We start from the raw sequence: 21,580 nt of genomic DNA, 5'->3' as shown, positions 1-21,580 counted from the left end.
CATTGGAAAAGACCCTGATGCTGGGAAGGATTGAAGACAGGAGGAGAAGGGGACAGCAGAGGATGAGATGGTTAGATGGCATCACTGACTCGATAGACATGAGTTTGAGCAAGCTCCAGGAGTTGGTGATGGACAGAGTAGCCTGGTGTGCTGCAGTCCATGGGGTTGCAAACAGTAGAACTCGACAGAGCGACTGAACTGAACTGAAAAGTCCTACTGTATAGCACAGGGAACTGTATTCAGTATCCTATAGTAAACCAATGAAAAAGAATGAGAAAAAATATATTTTCTGTATATATCTATATATTCTCTCACGTTGGTGTACACCAGAAACTAACGCAGCATTGTAAATCAACTATATGTGCATACATGCTAAGTTGCTTCAGTCATGTCCAACTCTTTGTGACCCCATTGACTGTAGCTCTCCAGGCTTTTCTGTCCATGGGACCCTCCAGGGTAGAATACTGGAGTGGGTTGCCATGCCCTCCTCCAGGGGATCTTCCTGACCCAGGGATGGAACCTGAGGTTCTTATGCCTCCTGCATTGTCAAGATGTGTTCTTTACTACTAGTGCCACCTGGGAAGCCCATAAATCAACTATGCTGCAGCTGTTGCTAAGTCGCTTCAGTCGTGTTCGACTCTGTGCAACCCCATAGACGGCAGCCCACCAGGCTCCCCCGTCCCTGGGATTCTCCAGGCAAGAACACTGGAGTGGGTTGCCATTTCCTTCTCCAATGCACGAAAGTGAAAAATGAAAGTGAAGTCGCTCAGTCCAACTCTTTGTGACCCCATGGACTGCAGCCTACCAGGCTCCTCCGCCCACAGGATTTTCCAGGCAAGAGTACTGGAGTGGGTTGCCATTGCCTTCTCCCTAAATCAACTATGAAGGGAAGGGAAAGTCGCTCAGTCATGTCCGACTCTTTTCGACCCCATGGACTGTAGCCTACCAGGCTTCTCAGTCCATGGGATTTTCCAGGCAAGAGTACTGGAGTGGGTTGCCATTGCCTTCTCCAGGGAATCTTCCCAACCCAAGGATCAAACCCGGGTCTCCCACATTGTAGGCAGACACTTTACCCACTGAGCCACCAGGGAAGCCACCTAAGTAAAAAATATATAAGTGAGGGGAATTTTGCAATTGGTTGTTAAATATTAGAAGAATTAAATTATATATACTTAAAATGAAATAAAGTATATTAAAAACAAAATTCATCATTTCCTAATTATTTTCCTTTATTTTACCATTGTCTGTGCTTTTGTGGTAGCTTGTATCTACTGTATATGAATGGTGGAAATATTATATCATGCTGTGCTACTAACACATCTCTTTCCAGTAACATTGGTAGCTTGATTTGGCTGCAAATGGAATATTTGTACCATAGAGTCAGCAAATGCTACAAACCAGGGCTTAACTTATTGCTTTGTTATTGAGTAAATTTAATGTTGGAGATAATGTTAATCGAGATTAAACTTAAAAATATATCTCATCTGTAGATTTTACATTATAAATAGCACAGAAACTTGAAAATATTTGTGTTGTGTTTGAAAATTATTATCTAATTCAGAAAATAAGTCACTTTTAAAGTTTCAGTTACATGTTTATTGTTGTTAGAGTCCCTTGGACTGCAAGGAGATCCAACCAGTCCATTCTGAAGGAGATCAGCCCTGGGATTTCTTTGGAAGGAATGATGCTAAAGCTGAAACTCCAGTACTTTGGCCACCTCATGCAAAGAGTTGACTCATTGGAAAAGACTCTGATGCCGGGAGGGATTAGGGGCAGGAGGAGAAGGGGACGACAGAGGATGAGATGGCTGGATGGCATCACTGACTCGATGGACGTGAGTCTGAGTGAACTCCGGGAGTTGGTGATGGACAGGGAGGCCTGGCATGCTGCGATTCATGGGGTTGAAAAGAGTCAGACTGAGTGACTGAACTGAACTGAACTGAAGTCATGTCCCACTCTTTTCAGCCCCTTGGACTTCAGCACACCAGGCTCCCCTGTCCTCTATTATCTCCTGGAGTTTGCTTAAATTCATTTCCATTGAGTCAGTGATGCTATCTAACCATCTCACCCTCTTCCGCCTCCTGCTCCTTTTGCCTTCAATCTTTCCCAGCATCAGGGTCTTTTCCAGTGAGTTAGTTCTTCGCATCAGGTGGCCAAAGTATTGGAGCTTCAGCATTGGTCCTTCCAATGAATATTCAAGACATTTTAGTAGAAGGATAATGATGATACAATATCATTAATAAGTGAATGATAGATGATACTGTGAGATAAGAAAAAGTATGAAAGGGTAAAGGGGGCTGAAAGAGGGGCAGTGTTCTGCCTCAGTCTCTTTTATCAGTGGAGTAGTATCTTTTACCTATCCATTCACTTCTCATGAGGCTGACAATGTGTTAGGTACTGAGGATGAAACCACAGAAATATGTTTCAGGGGCTCCAAAGAGCCCCAGTTCTTTATGTCTCAACACAGAAAGAATTGACTGAGAGGCAATGTTATAGATAAGAAGTGATTTATTAGAATAGGATGCTTGTGAGGTTTACAAGCAGATGGGCAGGAGGGTGCAGGGCTCAGAACATACTGCCCTATAGTTTTATACTCAAAGGAAATGTGGGGAGGGGGAGAAGACCACCTTCTCCCTCATTCTTTAGTGGACATCGAGCTTCCATCATCAGCTCCTCCTTTTCCTCTGTATCAGGTGGGGGAGTTTTCTCATCTCTACATGTTCAAACTGGGACTGTCATGGTACAGTGAAAATGAGCAAAAAGATGGTAACGAACACCATAAATGGTAAATCATCTCAGGTTTCAGTATAATGTCACCTTATCCCTTTTTTAGTGTGTGCAGAGGAGCATGAAATAGGAATCATTAACTCATCGACCTCATTGGACAGGATGTGGGTCTCATTCCCCTATTGTTTTCTTGTGCATGGGTATACCTCATGCTTCTATTGCACAGGTTTCTGGTGGTGGTTGTTTTTTTTTTTTTTTGCCGTGCTGCATCTTCGATGCAGGGTGTGGACTTTCTTTAGTTGCTATGCATGGGGGCTCCTCTAGCTGCAGTCAGTGGGCTTCTCGTGCTGGGTTGCAAGGGCTTCTGTAGTTGCAACACATGTGCTTAGTTGCCCCGCAGCATGTAGGAACTTAGTTCCCAGACCAGGGATGGAACCTGCATCCCCTGCATTGGAAGGTGGATTCTTAACCACTGGACCACCAGGAAAGTTCCCTGCTGCACAGTTTTGTTGCTCAGCTTTGTTCTTAGTTTTGTCGTAAGTAAACCTGCTTTCTAGAGTGACTGTTAACTTAGGGGTCTCCCGTACTTTTTCCATTACTTATGATTCCTTAGTGGGATTACCTATTTAATCACCTACTTTGTCCCTTTACTCTGCCCATATCAAATATACAACTGTGACCACATCAACAAGATTTCTTCCCTCGTGGAGTTTATAGTCTGATGGGAGATGGTCAGTAAACAAACACACATAAACTTGATAATTGTAGGTAATAATTAAAAACTATGCAAGAAATGAACAAATAAATATGAGACTGGGTAGGGAGAAGCTACTTAATGTAGATTGGTGATCAATAAATGCCTCTCTGAGAAGGGGACATTTAAACTTTCACTTGAGTGATGAGACAGAAGCCGTCCTGAAAAACTAATTTTTCCAATCCCCTCTTCATTCCTAGGATCTGTGGTCGAGAAGAAATAGTGATGCCTTATGCTTCTGACAGTGATTCAGGAAGTGTGGATTTGCAGCTGGGCAACTTAGAGGATATTAAAAAGCAACCAAGTAGCCTTGAACTTACAGGTGAAATGGGGGAAAGATAAAGGAGTGGGGCTGGGAACAGGGAATCTCTTGTCAAGTGACGTTTCAGGATGACCAGCTGTCAACTAGATTTTGACAGCGAATTTGGTCCCTGACTTTAGGACCTTGGAATGTGATTGGCAAAATGAGGTGATATATTATTCTAGGTATATAGAAATCTAAACTTGGTCCTGAAACATCATCCTAAAGGCTTGTACAGAGTCTAAGTGCTAGAAGGATTCTGAGAAGGGAGAGGTAGATGTGGATGGTTGCTGGATTGGGTTACAGCATAACTATCTTTCATTTATTCTACAAACATTTTTTGAGGACCACTTGCTGGGCATACAACAATGAACAGGGCCAATGTGATCCCTGCCCTCATAGGATTTACATTATAGTGCTTTTTGAAAATGACCCCCAAAAAGTAAACAGACAACAAACAAAGTAATTACAAATTGTAGTAAGCACTATGAAAAAGTTGAACAGCTACAGTGTGTTTGAGGAACTACATTAATTCACTTGTACATTCATTCAACAAATATTTATTGAAGCCCTATTGTTCTCTCAACACTGATCTAGCTATAGAACAGTGTGCTTATAAACAAATGATTGGAGCTCAGTATAATGTGTGTGATTAAGGGTTGGGGAGGAAGTAATGAGCAGACAGAGAAAGGTTTATTAGCAGCTCAGAGGATACTTAGCCAAAATGCGCAAAGGGGATTCAGGAAAGGGATCCTGGAGTTGAGCTCTGATGGATGAGTAGGGGTTAGCTAGGCAAAGAGAGGAAGGGAAGGTGGGGAGAGGAAGAAGAAACAAGCAGGCAGAAGGAAAGCCTGTGCAAAGATCATAGGTGAACAGGAACATAGGCTTCCAATGGACGACAGACACATGGCAGGAAGTGGGAGAAATATACAGAAGACAGTAGTCATGGAAACCACTAAGTGAACAAAAGTAGAGAAACCCTCAGCTGATAGGTGTGTTAGGGAGGAACTAGGAAGGCTATTTACCCAATAGGAATAAGAAATTTGGTATCAGAAATGGAGGAAGCAAGGATATAAAACGACCTGAATCTAGGAAGGCCCAAAGGAAAACGCTATGTTCCTCACTGGCAATAAAATTATTGTATTTCCTCAATTATAAGATATACATTGTCACATTGTATAATTTCTAATCATGATATATTTATTTTATAATCACTGTAATTGGTATCAGAGTGTTCCTTTTTTCCTGCAAAGTTTATTAAACAGAATTGGTGTATTTTATAATCTTAAAAACTACATGAACAGGGAAATGATGCCAGCAGAATCCTTGTCACTCGATAAAGAAGGTTGTTATCATCCCCATTTTGGAAATGTAGAAATAGGCCCAGAGAAACTAAGGTTGCATAAAGTCAGAAAGCTAGAAGAGGCAGAACCAGGATGTGAGCCTAGGCAGACTCTGGAACCTGTGCTATTAAAGTATTAGGTTGGCCCAAAAGTTCATTCAGATGTTTCCGTAAGATGGTATGGAAAAACCCAAACTAGCTTTTTGGCCAACCCACTATATCTCAGGTCAAGAAGGAGATACCTCAAGCACTTACTCAGCCACCTGCTCCACTTGGAAAGAGATCATCAGCACAAGAGGCCACTATATTTTAAGCTCTAGTCACTGCAGGCTCAAAGACTTTTGGATTTACAGAAGAATATCTACCATTGAAGTGCTTACTGTGGGCCACATACTGAGAAAGTCTTCTGTATGTACTACCTCACTCAGTCTCCAACAATAACCCTGTTTTATTGGTGAGGAATCTAAGCTTCTAAGAGACAGACTAATTTAATGAATGTCATATAGCTAGTAAGTGGTGGATCCAGGATTCAAACTAGTCTCAGACTTAGAAAAACCCATGCTCTTATAACCCTCAGCTCAGCCTTAAAGGTGTTTGTAGTTTAGGAGGGCCTTGGAGAACATTGGAGGCTGTTGGAGAAGGAAATGGCAACCCACTCTAGTACTCTTGCCTGGAGAATCCCATGGACAAAGGAGCCTGGTAGGCTACAGTCCATGGGGTCACAAAGAGTCGGACACGACTGAGCGACTTCACTCACTCACTGGAGAACATTGGATTTGTAATTGAGAAAACAGACTCAGGAGGGGAAGAGACTTGTCCCAGGTTGCAGAGGAAATAGGAAGGGTGAGAACAGGACCTATCTATCTTGATGTCCAGGGGTCCTCCCCACTAAACCGTGTGACTTCACACAGTACAGAGGCACCATCCAATGTCTTTCTTTCGGCGTTAGACTCGGACATCTCGGAAATCCCCGGACTCCCCAGGGAATCCCTCACAGACACCTCCAGACACCTGACCCACCAAGGCCCCCTCGGTGAAGTCGTTGTCGAGCAGCTGATCCAATCCATCCAGAAGTTTTTTAATGGTGAACTAAAGGTACGCACAAGCAATCTTCCAAGGTATTCCAATTATTCATCTACCAAATATCTTAAAATTTTTTATATAAAACATTTATACTATAGGGTATAAAATTGATTAAATGTATACTGTCAACTGGAAAAAAAAAAAAAAAAGCATAACCTGCAAATGAAGAGTTCGGCTTTTTCGGAGGTGTTACTAAGGACTAAAGGGCTTCCCTGGTGGCTCAGATGGTAAAGAGTCTGCCTGCAATGTGAGAGACCCAGGTTAGATCCCTGGGTTGGGAAATGCCCTAGAGAAGAGAATGGCAACCCACTCTAGTATTCTTACCTGGAGAATTCCATGGACAAAGGAGCCTGGCGGGCTACAGTCCCTGGGCTCACAAAGAGTCGGATAGGACTGAGTGGCTAACACTAAGGACTGGAATGACAGTCTTTCAGATAGCTCTGAGGGACTGTTGGTAAGAGAGGAGTCAGGATAAAAAGGAGTTTTGATGGGGAAAAAAAACTATGTAGTGAAAGCACCAAAAGATGGACTGCTAATTACAAAAGCAGACATTTCCAATTAATCATTTTAGTGCGTGTGAGAAGGTACGGAGCAGCTCCAATGGCTGATGGCTTGACAGGCACAGCACCGTTTGTTCACTCAAATGGCAGGTGGCATTCTTTATCCACAATACTTTTACATTTATTTTTTGTATTTATAATAAATATATTTACATATTCTTCTACATTATTTTTATGTTTATAGTAATTTTAAATTTCGTATAAAAACAAAGAAAACTGTAATAAAAGGTATAGGTTAATCTTCCCTAATCCTCTCAAGATTTAAGTTATCTTAGTTCTCCTTCTACAGAGAAGGCAATGGCACCCCACTCCAGTACTCTTGCCTGGAAAATCCCGTGAATGGAGGAGCCTGGTAGGCTGCAGTCCATGGGGTTGCGAAGAGTCGGACAAGACTGAGCAACTTCACTTTCACTTTTCACTTTCATGCATTGGAGAAGGAAATGGCAACCCACTCCAGTGTTCTTGCCTGGAGAATCCCAGGGACGGGGGAGCCTGGTGGGCTGCCATCTATGGGGTCGCACAGAGTCGAAAACGACTGAAGTGACTTAGCAGTTTTCCTCCTAAGATAATTTCTGTTAACATTTTGGTGTATGTATTTTCAGACTTTTTCTTGTGCGTACAAATACATGTAATTATAGAAAAGCACGCATCAGAGATAGTGGGAGAAAAAAGAAATTTCTTGGTCAGTAACTATAGATCTGTATTATCCTACTTAATAATGCAGTATTCATTATTTAAGTGAAACATTCATTCATTCTGTGGGAGCATATAACAAAAGAATTTGTCTTGACCTGGGGGTAAATGGAGGCATTCCTGAGGAAGTAACCTTTCAGCTCAAGTCTAAGGAATGAATAGGAGAAAGTAGGAGAAGTTAAAATTGGAGGATTGATCTCTGAGTTGGGAGGATCCACCAGAGGAGGACAGGGCAACCCACTCCAGAATCCTTGCCTGGAGAATCCCATGGGCAGAGGAGCCTGGTGGGCCACAGTCCATGGGGTTGCAGAGAGTCGGACACGACTAAAGTGACAGCACACACGCACGCACGTTCCAGAAATAGGAAATGAAACATTTAACAGCTTTGTGGCAGAAGGGGTCAGAGAATGTCTGATGAACTCAGAGAAGCCTGGCACATCTAAAGCAGTGTCCAAGGTCTCTGTCTTTTGTCAACAGACACTTGGGTTACTTCCATGTTCGTGTGTGCTCAGCTGTGTCTGACTCCTTTCGACCCTGTGGACTGCAGCCCACCAGGTTCCTCTGTCCATGGAATTCTCCAGGCAAGAGTCCCGGGTGGGTTGCCATTTCCTACTCCAAGGGAGCTTTTCGGCCCATGGATTGAACTCATGTCTCTTGCATCTTCTGCATTGGCAGGCAGACTCTTTACCACTGTGCCATCTATCTAACTGTGAATAATGCTGCAGTGAATATGGGAGTGTAGATACCTCTCTGAGATCCAGTTTTCATTTCCCTTGAACATATGTGCACAGATGTTTGGGGTTTGTGAAAATTCAACAAGTTTTATATTTTCTCTATGTATAATGCCAGTAAAAAAATTTTTTTAAGACTTAAAGCCAGAGTGTTGGTCTTCACTTTTGACTTTGACTTTGCTTTATACTTCACGTCAGTAGGGCTTTCTAAAGGATTTCTTTGTAATTAATAAAGTGCTTGGATTGCTGCAGTGAATTGGAAAAAAAAAAAAAGCCCATTCCCTGCCCTGACCTAAATCCACAGCGTCAGGGTAATAGATGAGTAAGAAGGCAACTTTATCACAGTATCACAAATACCATGTTAGCAATATATACATGTGGTTAATGGATACACTTAGAAGGGTACTTAACCCAACTTCAGGAGAGAATGCATGATCTAAGTCTTAAAGCATATATATAGATTTCAGTCAGTAAACAAAAAGTGTAGACAATTGAGAAGGCGGAAAGGCCCAAAAGCAAGAAAGAGCAGCATGAAACTTAACTGGGCTAAAACTCAGTATGCTACCAGGCAAGGTGGAAGATGAAATGGCAGAAGTTAGCTGTGGTCACTTTGAGAAGGGCCTTAACTTTAATGGGTGCTGTTGAAAAGAGTTTCAGTAGACAGTGAGTTACCTGATAAAATTTGCATTTTATGACATGAAACTGGTCATAGCTGGGTGAATAGACTAGAAGGGGACAAAACTGGAGCAGAGTAACCCAATGTAGGCTTGTTCTACTAATCCAGGTGATAGAAAATCAGGCCATTGCTATATATTGCTACTTATTGCCACTTGCTGTCCAGAGGGCTTATACCAATTTATACCATCTACATGCAGGGGAAAAAAGACGGGAAGAGATTTTCTCATGATACATAGAATTATTGGTGTCTTTTGCTTTCTTCTTAATACCCTATTTTTTCAAAGTTTGTATGATAGATATTGCTTTTATAATCAGAAAAGGAAATAATACAAAAGATTTTATTCTTCAAATCAGAACTTGTATTTTCATAGAAAACAAAGACTCAAAATAATGAATTTTTAATGACATCAGGAGAGCTGGACGTAACAGTGTCAGAGGTCGCCTTTAAGAAACAGTAAACAGGGAGGGCTTCCCTGGGGGCTCAGACAGTAAAGAATCTGCCTGCAATGTGGGAGACCTGGGTTCGATTCCTGGGTTGGGAAGAGCCCCTGGAGGAGGGCATGGCAACCCACTTCAGTATTCTTGCTTGGAGAATCCCCATGGACAGAGGAACCTGGCAGGTCTGTCCATGGGGTTGCAAAGAGTCAGACATGACTGAGCAACTAAGCACACAGCACACAAACAGGGAAGGTAGGTGGAGATGCAGACTAAAGGTGCATAGAGCCATCATGGAGTACTTAGGAAAATCTAGCTGAGAGGGAAAATGAAGACCCAAACTCAGGCAGGGCCACTGGACAAGGAATGTTATTCCTCTGTAACTTCTTTATTCCTTGTAATAAAATGCTAATCTTGGGTTGAATGAGATGTCATTTAAAACATTCCAAGAAGCTTTTCAAAAGCCTTTTACAATTATCAAATGAGATTATAATGTAGAGTTGCGTTTTTATCATTTTCCCACAAACTCAGAGTGAACTTGAGAAGCTGACAGCCCTGAGATCTTTGTCTTCTCTCAGCCGAACTTTACCTTCTGATGAAACCACAGAATCATTCATTCACAGCCACATAGCAGACATTGTGCATCTGCTAAGTGTAAGTATTCTGACCTTATCCCAGATTATTGTCACCATGCAAATTCTATGACAACAAAATTTTTAGTGGCTGCATCTATGTTATCAATTCCCTCAACTTCTTTTTCATATTAGTATTTCTGCATAGAGGAGAAATACCCAAGGTACTCCACTAAGATAATCAGCCTTGAAAACCAATTAAAAGAGCAGCAGTAAGGGAAGGAACAGCATTTAAATAAGCGAGCAGTAGTTCTGAGGCAGATTCTATAATCAAATGCCTAGTTCAGTGCCACTTCTGCCTCTTTCTAGCTGTGAGACTTCGGGAAAGTACTGCACTTCTCCGTGCCTCAGTATTCTCATCTATTAAATGAGAATAGCTGTATCTATTGGAGTGGCCAAAAATTTTGTTTGGATTTTTCCATACGATGTTATGAAGTTTTTGGCCAACCCAGTACTTTACATAGCTACTGAGAGCATTAAATAAATAAATGCCGGCCACAGAACACAGTACCTAACACATATTTTGCATTTGAGAAACATGGTGGTATCCTTTTTATTGTTGTCCTGTTTTTATTTAACTCTAGCCATACTCTGCCACTAACTCATTCATGCATTGCCTTGCTAAGTACTTGACAGTTCCAGACAGTATCCTAGGAACTGAGGCCACAAAGATATAATCTCTGTTCCTGCAGCCAATCAAGTGTCACAGAGACTATAACAAAAGTTTAAATAAGTCTAGTAAGGGCACAGAGGAGTAAGTGAGTGGTCTGTTCCATGTCAAAGGATCCAGATGCACTTAGACAAGCACTTAACTTTAAAAAAACTTTTTTAATTGAAGGAAAATTGCTTTACAGAATTTTGTGATTTTCTGTCATACATCAACAAGAATCAGCCGTAGGTACACCTGTAGGTGCACAGATTTGTAAGGCTGATTAGATTGATGATTAGTTTTCAGAACTGAAGGCTAACCTGCTAACGGGTGTGTTAAGTGGTAGGCGTGGTAAAGAATCCACCTTTCAGTTCAGGAGACACAGGAGACATGGGTTCAATCCCTGGGTTGAGAAGGTCCCCTGGAGAAGGAGATGGCAACCCACTCCAGTATTCTTGCTTGAGAAATCCCATGGACAGAGGATCCTGGCAGGCTACAGTCCATGGGGAACCAAAGGGCCAGACACAACTGAGTGAGTGAGGCCATAGGCACGCCAGACTATATCAAAGATCTTCTGTACCCAGAACATTGTGGTGCTGGTTATTCCTTGCCCTTCAAGAGTTTACAGTTTGGAAGTGACTACACCTCATAAGTAGGTTGAGAAAAATTCCAAGTAATACATTATGTAGAACAGAATGATATGATGCAGATTTAAGGGTGAGTGAAGGTTTTTACTTGGCTCTGCTCCATGCAAAGAGAGTTATATGCAGCCATAGGACTCAGCCAAAATGGCATGATTCCACAGTCCCACGTCTACAAAAATTGGCAGCAGTGGGTTGACACATAGTTCAGCCAGTCAGCTCAGAAGATCCACAAGCTGAATCCACAAGCACGCTGAATTTCCCCATGCTTTGCACCTGAACCTGTCCAGCCAGTAGCAAAATACCTACTGTCAGGCATCAACCCAAGTTTGAGCTGGCAAGGGGTTCAGCCTCGAAGAGTTAAGGAGAGTCAATGTCCACCAGAAAACTCCAGGGGTCAGGACATCATTGTTCAAGACCATGTGCAGGAGCTAAAAGAGTGTTGCTTCCAACAACCAAGAGGAGAGGCAGCTCTGAGAAGAAAACCAGGGTCATTCTAAAGAAAGAGGTTTATGGGATTTTCCAGTCTTTCTCTTGATCCATGACAAAGCATGGCTTTTCAGTATCCAAATAAAAAGAGCAAAGGAAGCTGAGAGTAGAATATGGAAAAGAAGGGGGAAAAGAATCTGTTACAGTACTTCACCAGAGAAGATTTACAAATAAGCACATGAAAACATGCTCCATCACTGTGATTAGGAAAAAGCAAATTACAACCACAAGAGGGACTTCCCTGGAGGTCCGGTGGCTAAGATGCCACATTCCTAATGTAGGGTGCTTCGGTTCAATCCCTGTTCAGGGAACTAGATCCCACAAGCTGCAACTAAGAGTCTACATGCCGCAACTGAGACCCAGCACAGCCAAATAAAGAAATAATACACATTTAAAAAAAAACACAATGATATGCAACTTTATACCAACTAGACTGGCTAAAATAAAAAGAAAGGTGGTACCAAATGTTAGTGAGGAGGATGTGGCACAACTAAGACTCCCATGTACCCCACAGCCATTTTGGAAAACTGGCAGTTTCTTAAAAAGTTAAACATATACTTACCATATGACCCAGCAATTCCATTCCTGGGTAAAATGAAGCATATGTCCATACAATGACTTGTACGCCAGTGTTTTATAGCAGCTCTATTTGTAGAAACTAAACACTGGAGACAACCCAAAGATCCATCAACAGGTGAGTGGATCAACCAGTTTTGGTATATCCATACAATGGAATACTACTCAGCAACGCAAATGGATGAACTGTTAATATATTGTACAGCTTGGATGAATCTCAAAATAATTATACTAAGTGAAGGAAGCCAGATAGAGAATATACTCTGTGATTCCATTTACATGAAATTCTGGAAAATTAAGATTATCTATAGTGATATCACATTAGTGCTTTCCTGGAGGTGGGAGTAGAGTGGGGACAGGCAGGAGGGAGAATTTACAAGGTAGCACAAGAGAACTTTTGGGAGTGATCCATATCCTGATTGTGGTGTTGATTCCATGCATACATACCTATGTTCAGAATCATTAAACTATACACTTTAAATATGTACAGTTTATTGTATGTCTGTTACTTCAAAATCAAAAAAGATGTAAACAATATGTGGAGAACTTTAATAGAAAAGAGAAGAACTACAGTGACAATTGGGATATAAAGTAATGACAAGATTTGAGTGAAATTGATCCAGATAGATCTCCTGAGCTAATCTTAAAAGGAAGTGATAAATAGGGTTGAAAGAAAGAACCAGTGAGTAGGGACTTTGAGGGGTAAATTGGGATCTGGCTATGTGAAGTAGTAATTCTGAGTTATGGCAGAATTATTCATAACCCTGGGGGCTTCTCTCCTGGGATGCAGGCTAACTTGCCTCATAGGCATTTGGGATCTTAGTTCTCCCACCCGTGTCCCCTGCATTGCAAGGTGGATTCCTAACCAGTGGATAACCAGAAACGTCCTCCTGTTGCAGAATTTTAAAGTAGCTGGACTTGTCCATAATGCCTCTTAGTTTTCCTCTGGCAGCTTGGGACTCCACCCTAATTCTGCCTTGAGGTCCTCCACAAAACCCTACTACTAGGTCATCTGGTAAAGGGTATACTCAACATTGAAAAAGCACTGTGTTACTTGAGCAGCAGAGTAAGAAATGGGTGAGAATGATGTTTTAGGAAGACTCTTCTATGATATGAATAATGCATGCTGAAGGAGTATGGAGGACAGGCAGTTCACAAGACTGAACTAATAAGAAAATAATCTGTCCTGTTGTCCAAGTGAGAGTTTGAGCTCCCTGAAGCAGAAGGATGGAGAAGAAAGGGACCTGTTTTAGGAATTAAAGGACATAGTTTCTAGTTCTAGTTCTGTCAAGCACAACCTTTGTGATTTTAGACAAACCACTTTGCTTCTCTGAACCTCTAGCTCCACTTGGAAAATGGAGATAGTAATATCTGTATGGCTTTCATTAAGACCTTTGAAACAAATGTCTCATTTTGTTAAGATTGGTTAAGATTCTTCTTGAGGCGAGCAATGAAGATCAACTCTGGCTCACTTATGTTAAAAACAAAGGGATGGGGACTTCCCTGGTGGTCCAGTGGCCTCCCCTTCCCAATGCAAGGAGCCCGGGTTCAACCTGGTCAGGGAACTGGATCCCACATGCCACAACTAAGAGTTCTCATGCCACAACAAAGACCTGGAACAGCCAAATGATTACATATAGAATTAAAACCAACAAAGGACGCTGGAATATCTCGCTTAGAGCCTAAGGAAGATGTTTACCTATCAAGCCTCCAAAAAAGCCCATTCCAGGATGCCTCCAGGAGTCTCAAAGGCAGGGAATGCTCTGCCATCACTATGACCCTAACCTCTCGCAGCTCCCAATCTGTCCGTGTCGGTCAGTCCTTAATTCCACAATCCGAGGGAGAGAGTCTGCTTGGCCCAGGCTGGGTCTCTTCTCCACTCCTGCATCAATCGGGCGTGTCAGGGGGCAGCATGGTATCATGATGCCATGACTTCTGGGCATCCCTCCCTCCCTGTGTATTAGAGGCAGCTCCCAGAGAAAGGGTGAGTGCTATGATTTGGATAGTCACCCTGGGAGGTCCCTGCTACACAAATACTTTACAATCAAAAAGCCTCTCAGCTTCTGATTCCACATAGTGGTTAGCATAATTGTGAATATATAATAAGCCATTCATACCTTACTGATTTAAAAAAACAAAAGACATACTGGGTGAAGTAAGTTAGAGAAAGACAAAAGATACAATATCACTTATATGTGGAATCTATAAAAGAATACAGATTAACTTATTTAAAAAACAGAAGTAGAATCGCAGATACAGAAAACAAACTTATGGTATCAGAGGGTAAAAGGGAAGAGAGATAAATTGGAAAATTGAGGTTGACATATATAACTATATAAAATAGATAACTATTAAGAACCTACTGAGGGAATTCTACTCAATACTCTGTAATGAGCTTTATGCGAAAAGGAGTGGAGATATATATATGTGTGTGTGTGTGTATGTGTATAACTGATTCACTTTGCTGTAAACCTGAAACTAACACAACACTATAAATCAACTGTTCTTCAATAAAAAAATTTTTTTAAAGATTATTCTGACAGAAGTGGTCAGGTATATTGAAATCAGAACTGCAGGCCTGGAGTTTTAGCTAAAAAGCACTGCCTTCATCCACGTGGGAGTGGCTACAGGAATATGTAGGAATATGGGTACCGGGATGGAGAGTCAGAATCTGTGCAAAGCAGGAAGGGGCTATCACTGTGACAGATTGGACATGGGAAGTAAAGAGAGGAAAAAAACCACAAATTGTCTCTCTTACGAGCCTGGGAAAGGATGCTGTCCTCAGTAATTGGAGGCAGAGAAGTGCTGTCCTTTGCATGGGAGAATGATGAGCTCACCTCTTAACATCCAAATGCCAGGCTGTCCCTGTGACCTTAGTGATGATGCTCTTGAGAGACGTAGATCGGAGTGAGTAGAGGCCGACTGTCAGCCTGAAGGCCAAGTCTGATGCTTTGTTCCTTCCAGACTGTGAACCATACAAATAAGTAAGAAAGCTCCATGAGGAAATCAGAAAGAACAAGTAGTCCATCTGCAAGATCTGACCAGAGTTGGAAAGTGAGACGAGAAAAGAGAAAGAGATAACTCAGAGAAGGGCACAAAAAAGAGCCCAGGCATGTTTGTTGAGCACTGCCTCCTGGGCACCGTCCTAAGTTCTAAATGAGATCTTTTGGGTGGCAGGCAAGAGAAACCTAAAAGGGAAGATCTATTCTTAGGATCACTGCATGCTGCCTAGAATCCTGTAATAGGAAGAGCATCTTGCTCCAGAAAGGAAATGAAACCGCACACACACACAAAAATTTCCTCATGCCCAGTGCGAACATTCCACCTCTTTCCTCCTTTGTGTGCATTTCCATCTCCCTCCGTCTCCCTCCTCCTTCCCTTTCCTCTCCCCCCTCCCACTTCTTTCCTGCCAAAATTTGCTCGTTTGGTTACCCAATCCATAGGGCAGTGCTCCCAAATTTTTAGTTTTCTCCTTTCATAGACCAGCCAGAGATTGAGGCTCCTTGTCTCAGTTCAGCATTCCTAAGAGAGAGAATATAGTGAGTTGACCTTGTGGTGTGTACTCCTAGACAGACGAGTTGTGGTTAATGGAAGAAAATGACTTAGCAGAAACATGGCTGTGTGCGGACTTCCCTGGTGGTCCAGAGGCTGAGACTCCACGCTTCCAATGCAAGGGACACAGTTGGATCCCTGGTCAGGGAACTAGACCCCACATGTCACAACTAAGGATCCTGCATGCTGCAACTAAAGATCTTGCGTGACACAATGAAGATCGAAAATCATGCTTGAGGCAGCTAAGACCTGGCACAGCCGAATACATGAATATTAAAGAAACGTGGCTGTGGAACACCCACTGTTGATGGCCGAAGGCAGTTGCCAGAGAGGCTGGGTAGACGGTCCCATAAGGAGGCCCCTACATCCGTTCACATCTGCTCTTCAGCTCAACTCCCTGAGAAAGAGCTCATCTTCTCCATCTGGATAAGGAAACTTAGGCACAGGAAAGTTCAATATGACACACAGGGTCACAGAGAGCGAGAGAGTCAGAACCAGTGCTCAAACCCAGGTGTATCAGCTCCAGAGCCTCTTTTTTCCTACCACTCTGCAGGTTTATTCAGTAGTGCAAAGCTGCTTTCCCTCTGCCAGTTTGGAATCCGTGAAGTTATTTGTTTTCCAGAACAAGCAACTTAGAATAAGATTAGGCACTAGACTAGAGATGGCTGGCTTAGTAGCAAGAAGAGTTAGGAAGCCTAAACTGGAAATAATCACTGCTGCTGCTGCTGCTGCTAAGTCGCTTCAGTTGTGTCCGACTCTGTGCGACCCCATAGACGGCAACCTACCAGACTCCCCTGTCCCGGGGATTCTCCAGGCAAGAACACTGGACTGGGTTGCCATTTTCTTCTCCAATGCATGAAAGTGGAAAGTGAAAGTGAAGTCGCTCAGTCGTGTCCGATCCTCAGTGACCCCATGGACTGCAGCCTTCCAGGCTCCACTGTCCATGGGATTTTCCAGGCAAGAGTACTGGAGTGGGGTGCCATTGCCTTCTCTGGGAAATAATCACTAGTCATGAAAATAGTGACTAACAGACACTATCTCACAGTTACTGCTGCTGCTGCTGCTAAGTCGCTTCAGTTGTGTCCGACTCTGTGCGACCCCATAGACGGCAACCTACCAGACTCCCCTGTCCCTGGGATTCTCCAGGCAAGAACACTGGAGTGGGTTGCCATTTCCTTCTCCAATGCATGAAAGTGAAAACTCAAAGTGAAGTCGCTCAGTCGTGTCCGACTCTTAGCGACCCCATGGACTGCAGCCTACCAGGCTCCTCTGTCCATGGGATTTTCCAGGCAAGAGTTCTGGAGTGGGTTGCCATTGCCTTCTCTGCACAGTTACTGAGGGCTACTGAGTATTATGGGCTTTCCAGTTGGCTCAGTGGGTAAAGAATCCACCTGCAACGCAGGAGATGTGGGTTTGATCGCAGGGTTGGGAAGATCCCCTGGAGGAGGGCATGGCAACCCACTCCAGTATTCTTGCCTGGAAAATCCCATGGACAGAGATCCCTGACGGGCTACAGTCCATAGGGTTGCAAAGAGTTGGACATGACTGAAGCGACTGAGCACACATGCACTGAGTATTATGAATTAGCTCATTTAATTCTCACAACCAACTTATGAAGATAAATAGTACTGTTACCTTGTTTTGCAGATAAGGAAACAGGTACAGGCAGGTATCCGCTCAAATAGCTAGTAAGAGGCAAAGCCAGGCCTCAGAGACTAAACTCCTAGCCTGGCCACAGTCCTGCTGCCAGCCCGGTGGAACCCAGGAGCAGGCCCGCCAGAGGACCTGCCGTGGTTATTCCAGGCCGTCCACGTCTCCTGCCATCTGGCCTAATGGCTCTGCCTGTTCTCGACTCTCTAAAGTTCTTTCCCTCTCACTGCAGACACTGGTAGAGGAGGAGCCCCTGCAGTCTCTCTTCAGCCCTGTGCTCCAGGAGGTCTTTATCACCATCACTGACTTCAGGTGAGGCCCGCATGCCCCCTATGCATGCATCTTGCTTCCTCATTCAGGGCCAGTGCCAGAGCCAACAGACGTGCTTCCTATTTTTAACTCCTGAAAACTATTTAGAAAGAGAAGGGAAAGCCAGATCCATGTTTCTGTGTAAGAAGTTGGCTTTCGTGTGTGCTCCCATCTGTATCTCAAAGACCCACTAGAACCTCTGTGGAGCTCAGTTGTGTCCAGAGTATATTCAGTATAAAGGTATTCCCATATATGCTTCATGACAGCAGAAGTCCATGGCCTGAGAAATTTGGAAGGGCTGTCTGCTATTTACCTCTCTTAGAGATTAGTATGGCACATTAACTGATTAAAGGTCCCAAGAAGTCCTGTAGTTAAAAGGTTTTTAAACTTGGGTCCGCCTACCAGTCCCCAAACTCAAAACCAAAAACTAACAAGCATTCAGCACAACACACTTTGGAAAATTGTGGTTTGTTGTATCAGACTGTAGCTGGCTTCCTTCTGTGGTTGAACTGAAGGAAAGCCTGAGGAGTCACTCTTGTGGGTTGGGGAGGGAAAGGAAGGGACCAGGTTGGAGGCTCTGAGCCTGAAACTCCTCCTCTTAACCTTTTTGAGGTTTGTCCAGACAGACTGACAAGTGTGCCATTGGTCTCCTCCATTAGAATGATATACCAAGCAGTTTCTCCTTCTCTTTGGGGTCACTTGGATTCCTGCTTATCAACATCAAATCAGATTCTTCCCAGCTAGTTATTCCCAAACTGTCTTTTTTTTAGTTGCCAAGATGTCTACTTGCTGTTTGGTTCTGAAGATCGAGCTGACCTGTTCAGTCTTGTCACCAAAAGTGTAATCGCTCTGCCCTCTATCAAGACCCTTATCCATCCGCAGGAAATCATGCCAGGTGGATCCTGCAATTCAGAGGTAACTCACACCTTGCCAGAGTAACTCACCAGCCACAGGGTCAGCTGATCTTGGCTTTTTGAAAGTACATTCGATTTTTTGGAACTCACCAAAAACTATTTAAGCAAAGTCTGGTGAATAAAATGGGTGGCGCAGCCAGGTGGCACAGTTGGCAAAGAATCTGCTTGCCAGTGCAGGAGACGAATAAAATAGGTTGTTAAATAGTTTTGTTTTTTTTAATCCCACTTTATTTTGTTTTCTTCCCTTCATTCCTTCTTTTCCTGCACTTGGCTTTACAATAAGACGGGAACGTTCATATGCCTAGTTTTTCAATAACATGGGAAAACCAAATGAACTTGTTGGCCAGCCCTATGCATCAGGTGCCAGAGAGAGGCTTCCTGATGAGGTGACAGTTGCAGAGAGGGCATGTCAACATCTCTGTAAGAAAAGCTTTCAAGCAGAGAAAAGAGGAAGGGAAGGGCCAAGGCTGGATTTCCTTCTGCAGCTGGTAAACTGGAAGATGAAGCAGTTGCCAAAGGGGGACTTTGTTCTCTGGGTTTTAAGGTATCAGAAAGGCTCACAAGTCAAGCTTTAAAAGTATGTTGATAACCTGTAAGTAGTTCTCACATGTAGTGAGAATCAGTTAACTGGGTTCCTGGTAAGGCTGAGATGTCCATTTGAAATGAAGATTTATTGTTTCACCTCGAGTCACATACTGCCTGCGAGTGCTTTACGCAAAGGTCCTTTACCTTTGAGTAAGGTCTAAGATAACCAGGAGAGCCTTAAAGTGTGCAGTGTGGGAGAGCTTCCCGCGGGGTCCTCACTAACCCTGTGCCTTTGCAGTATCTCTACAGGCGGACGTTCCAGGCGTTCGTTGAGATGCTCCAGAGTTTGGTGATAAAAGACCGACATTTGGAAAATCTTGACATCATTTTTAAGGTAAACAAGATATCAGGAGAGAATGGGTAACTATTCCTATTAACTGGTGAAAGTGGAAGGAAAAAATTTGGAAAGGTTAAGTTTTAGGAGGCAACGTAATAGGCGAGTATGGGCTTCCCTGGTGGCTCAGACGGTAAAGAATCTGCCTGCAATTCAAGAGACACAGGTTTGATCTCTGGGTCAGGAAGATCCCCTGGAGTAGAAAATGGCAACCCACTCCAGTATTCTTAGCTGGAAAATTCCACAGGCAGAAGAGTCTGGAGGGCTACAGTCCATGGGGTCGAAAATAGTCAGACGCAACTGAGGAACTAACACTTTCACTTACTGTAATAGGTGAGTATCAGCTCTGCATGTTGAGCCAGACTTGGGTTCAAATTCTGACTCTCTGCCATTCATTGGTTACATACATTCAGCAAGGAATTTAATCTTGCAGTCTTCACCTTTTTAAAATACTTATCTATGTATTTATGGCTGCACTGGGTCTTGTTCTTCGAAAGCACAGGCTCCTTCCAGTTGTGGTGAGCGGGTCTGCTCTGCAGTGCATGGGCTGCTCATTGAGGTGGCTTCTCTATTTGCGAAGCACAGGCTCTAGGTACATGGACTCAATAGTTGTGGCACACGGGCCTAGTTGCCTCAAGGCATGTCAGATCTTCCAGGATCAAACCTGTCCCCTGTGTTGGCAGGCGGGTTCTTAACCACTGGACCACCAAGGAGGTCTGTCTTCTCACCTTTAAATGGAGATAATAATTACTATGAGTATTGAATAAATGGCCTTCAAAAATGGTTTAAATGCTTGCTATAATTATTCCTTAAATTATTTTTGCTCATTACTATAGAAGGGCTTCAATCAGTGATCAAGAGAACAGAGTCAGCCTCATGAAGGAGTAAATAGGCAGCTGCCTACCAGGCAAGGTTGTTCATAGCCACCTGCCATCACCTGTACCCGTTCCAGTAGCTGCCATTCCACCAATAGAGTGTTACTCATTGGAGTGCATTCACTGCAGTTCAAGCGTCTTACTCTCTTTCTTCTTTTTAAGATGCAGCTATTCTAGAAAGGGATACCCTTTAAATTATTATTAATCATTTGTGCCTTTATGCAAATGGATACTAATCTTTGCCACAACAGACCTTAATGTTATTTTTCATGCTTGTGCTCAGTCACGTCCAACTCTTTGTGACTCTATGGACCGTACCTGTCAGGCTCCTCTGTCCATGGGATTTTTCCAGCAAGAATACTAGAGTGAGTCGCCATCTCCTCCTCCAAGGGATCTTGCCAACCCAGGGCTTGATCCAGTCTCCTACGTCTCCAGCATTGGCAGGCGGGTTCTTTAGCACTGAGCCACCTGGGAAGCCAGACGTTATTTCTCATCCTCCTTCTATTTATACATCAACACTCCAGCCACGTTGGGTTTCTCTCATTTACCTGGTTGTGCCTTGTACCTTCCTGCCTTCCTAGCTTAATTCAAGCCATTTCTTCTACCTGAAATGCCACTCTTTCTGTGAAGTTCCTCCTCCATGAATCCTTCCCTGACTGTTTCAGGCAGATACAATTTCCCATTCTCAGTTCAGTTCAGTTCAGTTGCTCAGTCGTGTCCAACTCTTTGCGACCCCATGGATTGAAGCACGCCAGGCCTCCCTGTCCATCGCCAATTCCTGGAGTTTACTCAAACTCATGTCCATTGAGTCAGCGATGCCATCCAACCATCTCATCCTCTGTTGTCCCCTTCTCCTCCTGCCTTCAATCGTTCCCAGCATCAGGGTCTTTTCAAATGAGTCAGTTCTTCGCACCAGGTGGCCAAAATATTGGAGTTTCACCTTTACCATCAGTCCTTCCAATGGACACCCAGGACTGATCTCCTTTAGGAAGGACTGGTTGGATCTCCTTGCAGTCCAAGGGACTCTCAAGAGTCTTCTCCAATACCATAGTTCAAAAGCATCAATTCTT

The 21,580-nt window shown here is 43.3% G+C and overlaps 1 protein-coding gene across 2 annotated transcripts in view; it reads left to right on the top strand.

The window, feature by feature from the left end:
* The window catches only part of MROH8 (maestro heat like repeat family member 8), a 40,840-nt gene that overhangs the window by 1,733 nt on the left and 17,527 nt on the right, over positions 1–21,580 (top strand). For both annotated transcript variants that reach the window (XM_005896005.2, XM_005896004.2), the window contains exons 2-7: positions 3,682–3,803; positions 6,074–6,219; positions 9,836–9,958; positions 17,726–17,805; positions 18,573–18,717; positions 19,540–19,635. In XM_005896005.2, the coding sequence (XP_005896067.2) occupies positions 3,682–3,803; positions 6,074–6,219; positions 9,836–9,958; positions 17,726–17,805; positions 18,573–18,717; positions 19,540–19,635 (712 nt within the window). The remainder of the gene's footprint in view (positions 1–3,681; positions 3,804–6,073; positions 6,220–9,835; positions 9,959–17,725; positions 17,806–18,572; positions 18,718–19,539; positions 19,636–21,580) is intronic.

The sequence above is a fragment of the Bos mutus genome, chromosome 13 (genome assembly GCF_027580195.1).
Source record: "Bos mutus isolate GX-2022 chromosome 13, NWIPB_WYAK_1.1, whole genome shotgun sequence".
NCBI lineage: Eukaryota > Metazoa > Chordata > Mammalia > Artiodactyla > Bovidae > Bos > Bos mutus.
This window is presented reverse-complemented; position numbering and strand designations above follow the sequence as displayed.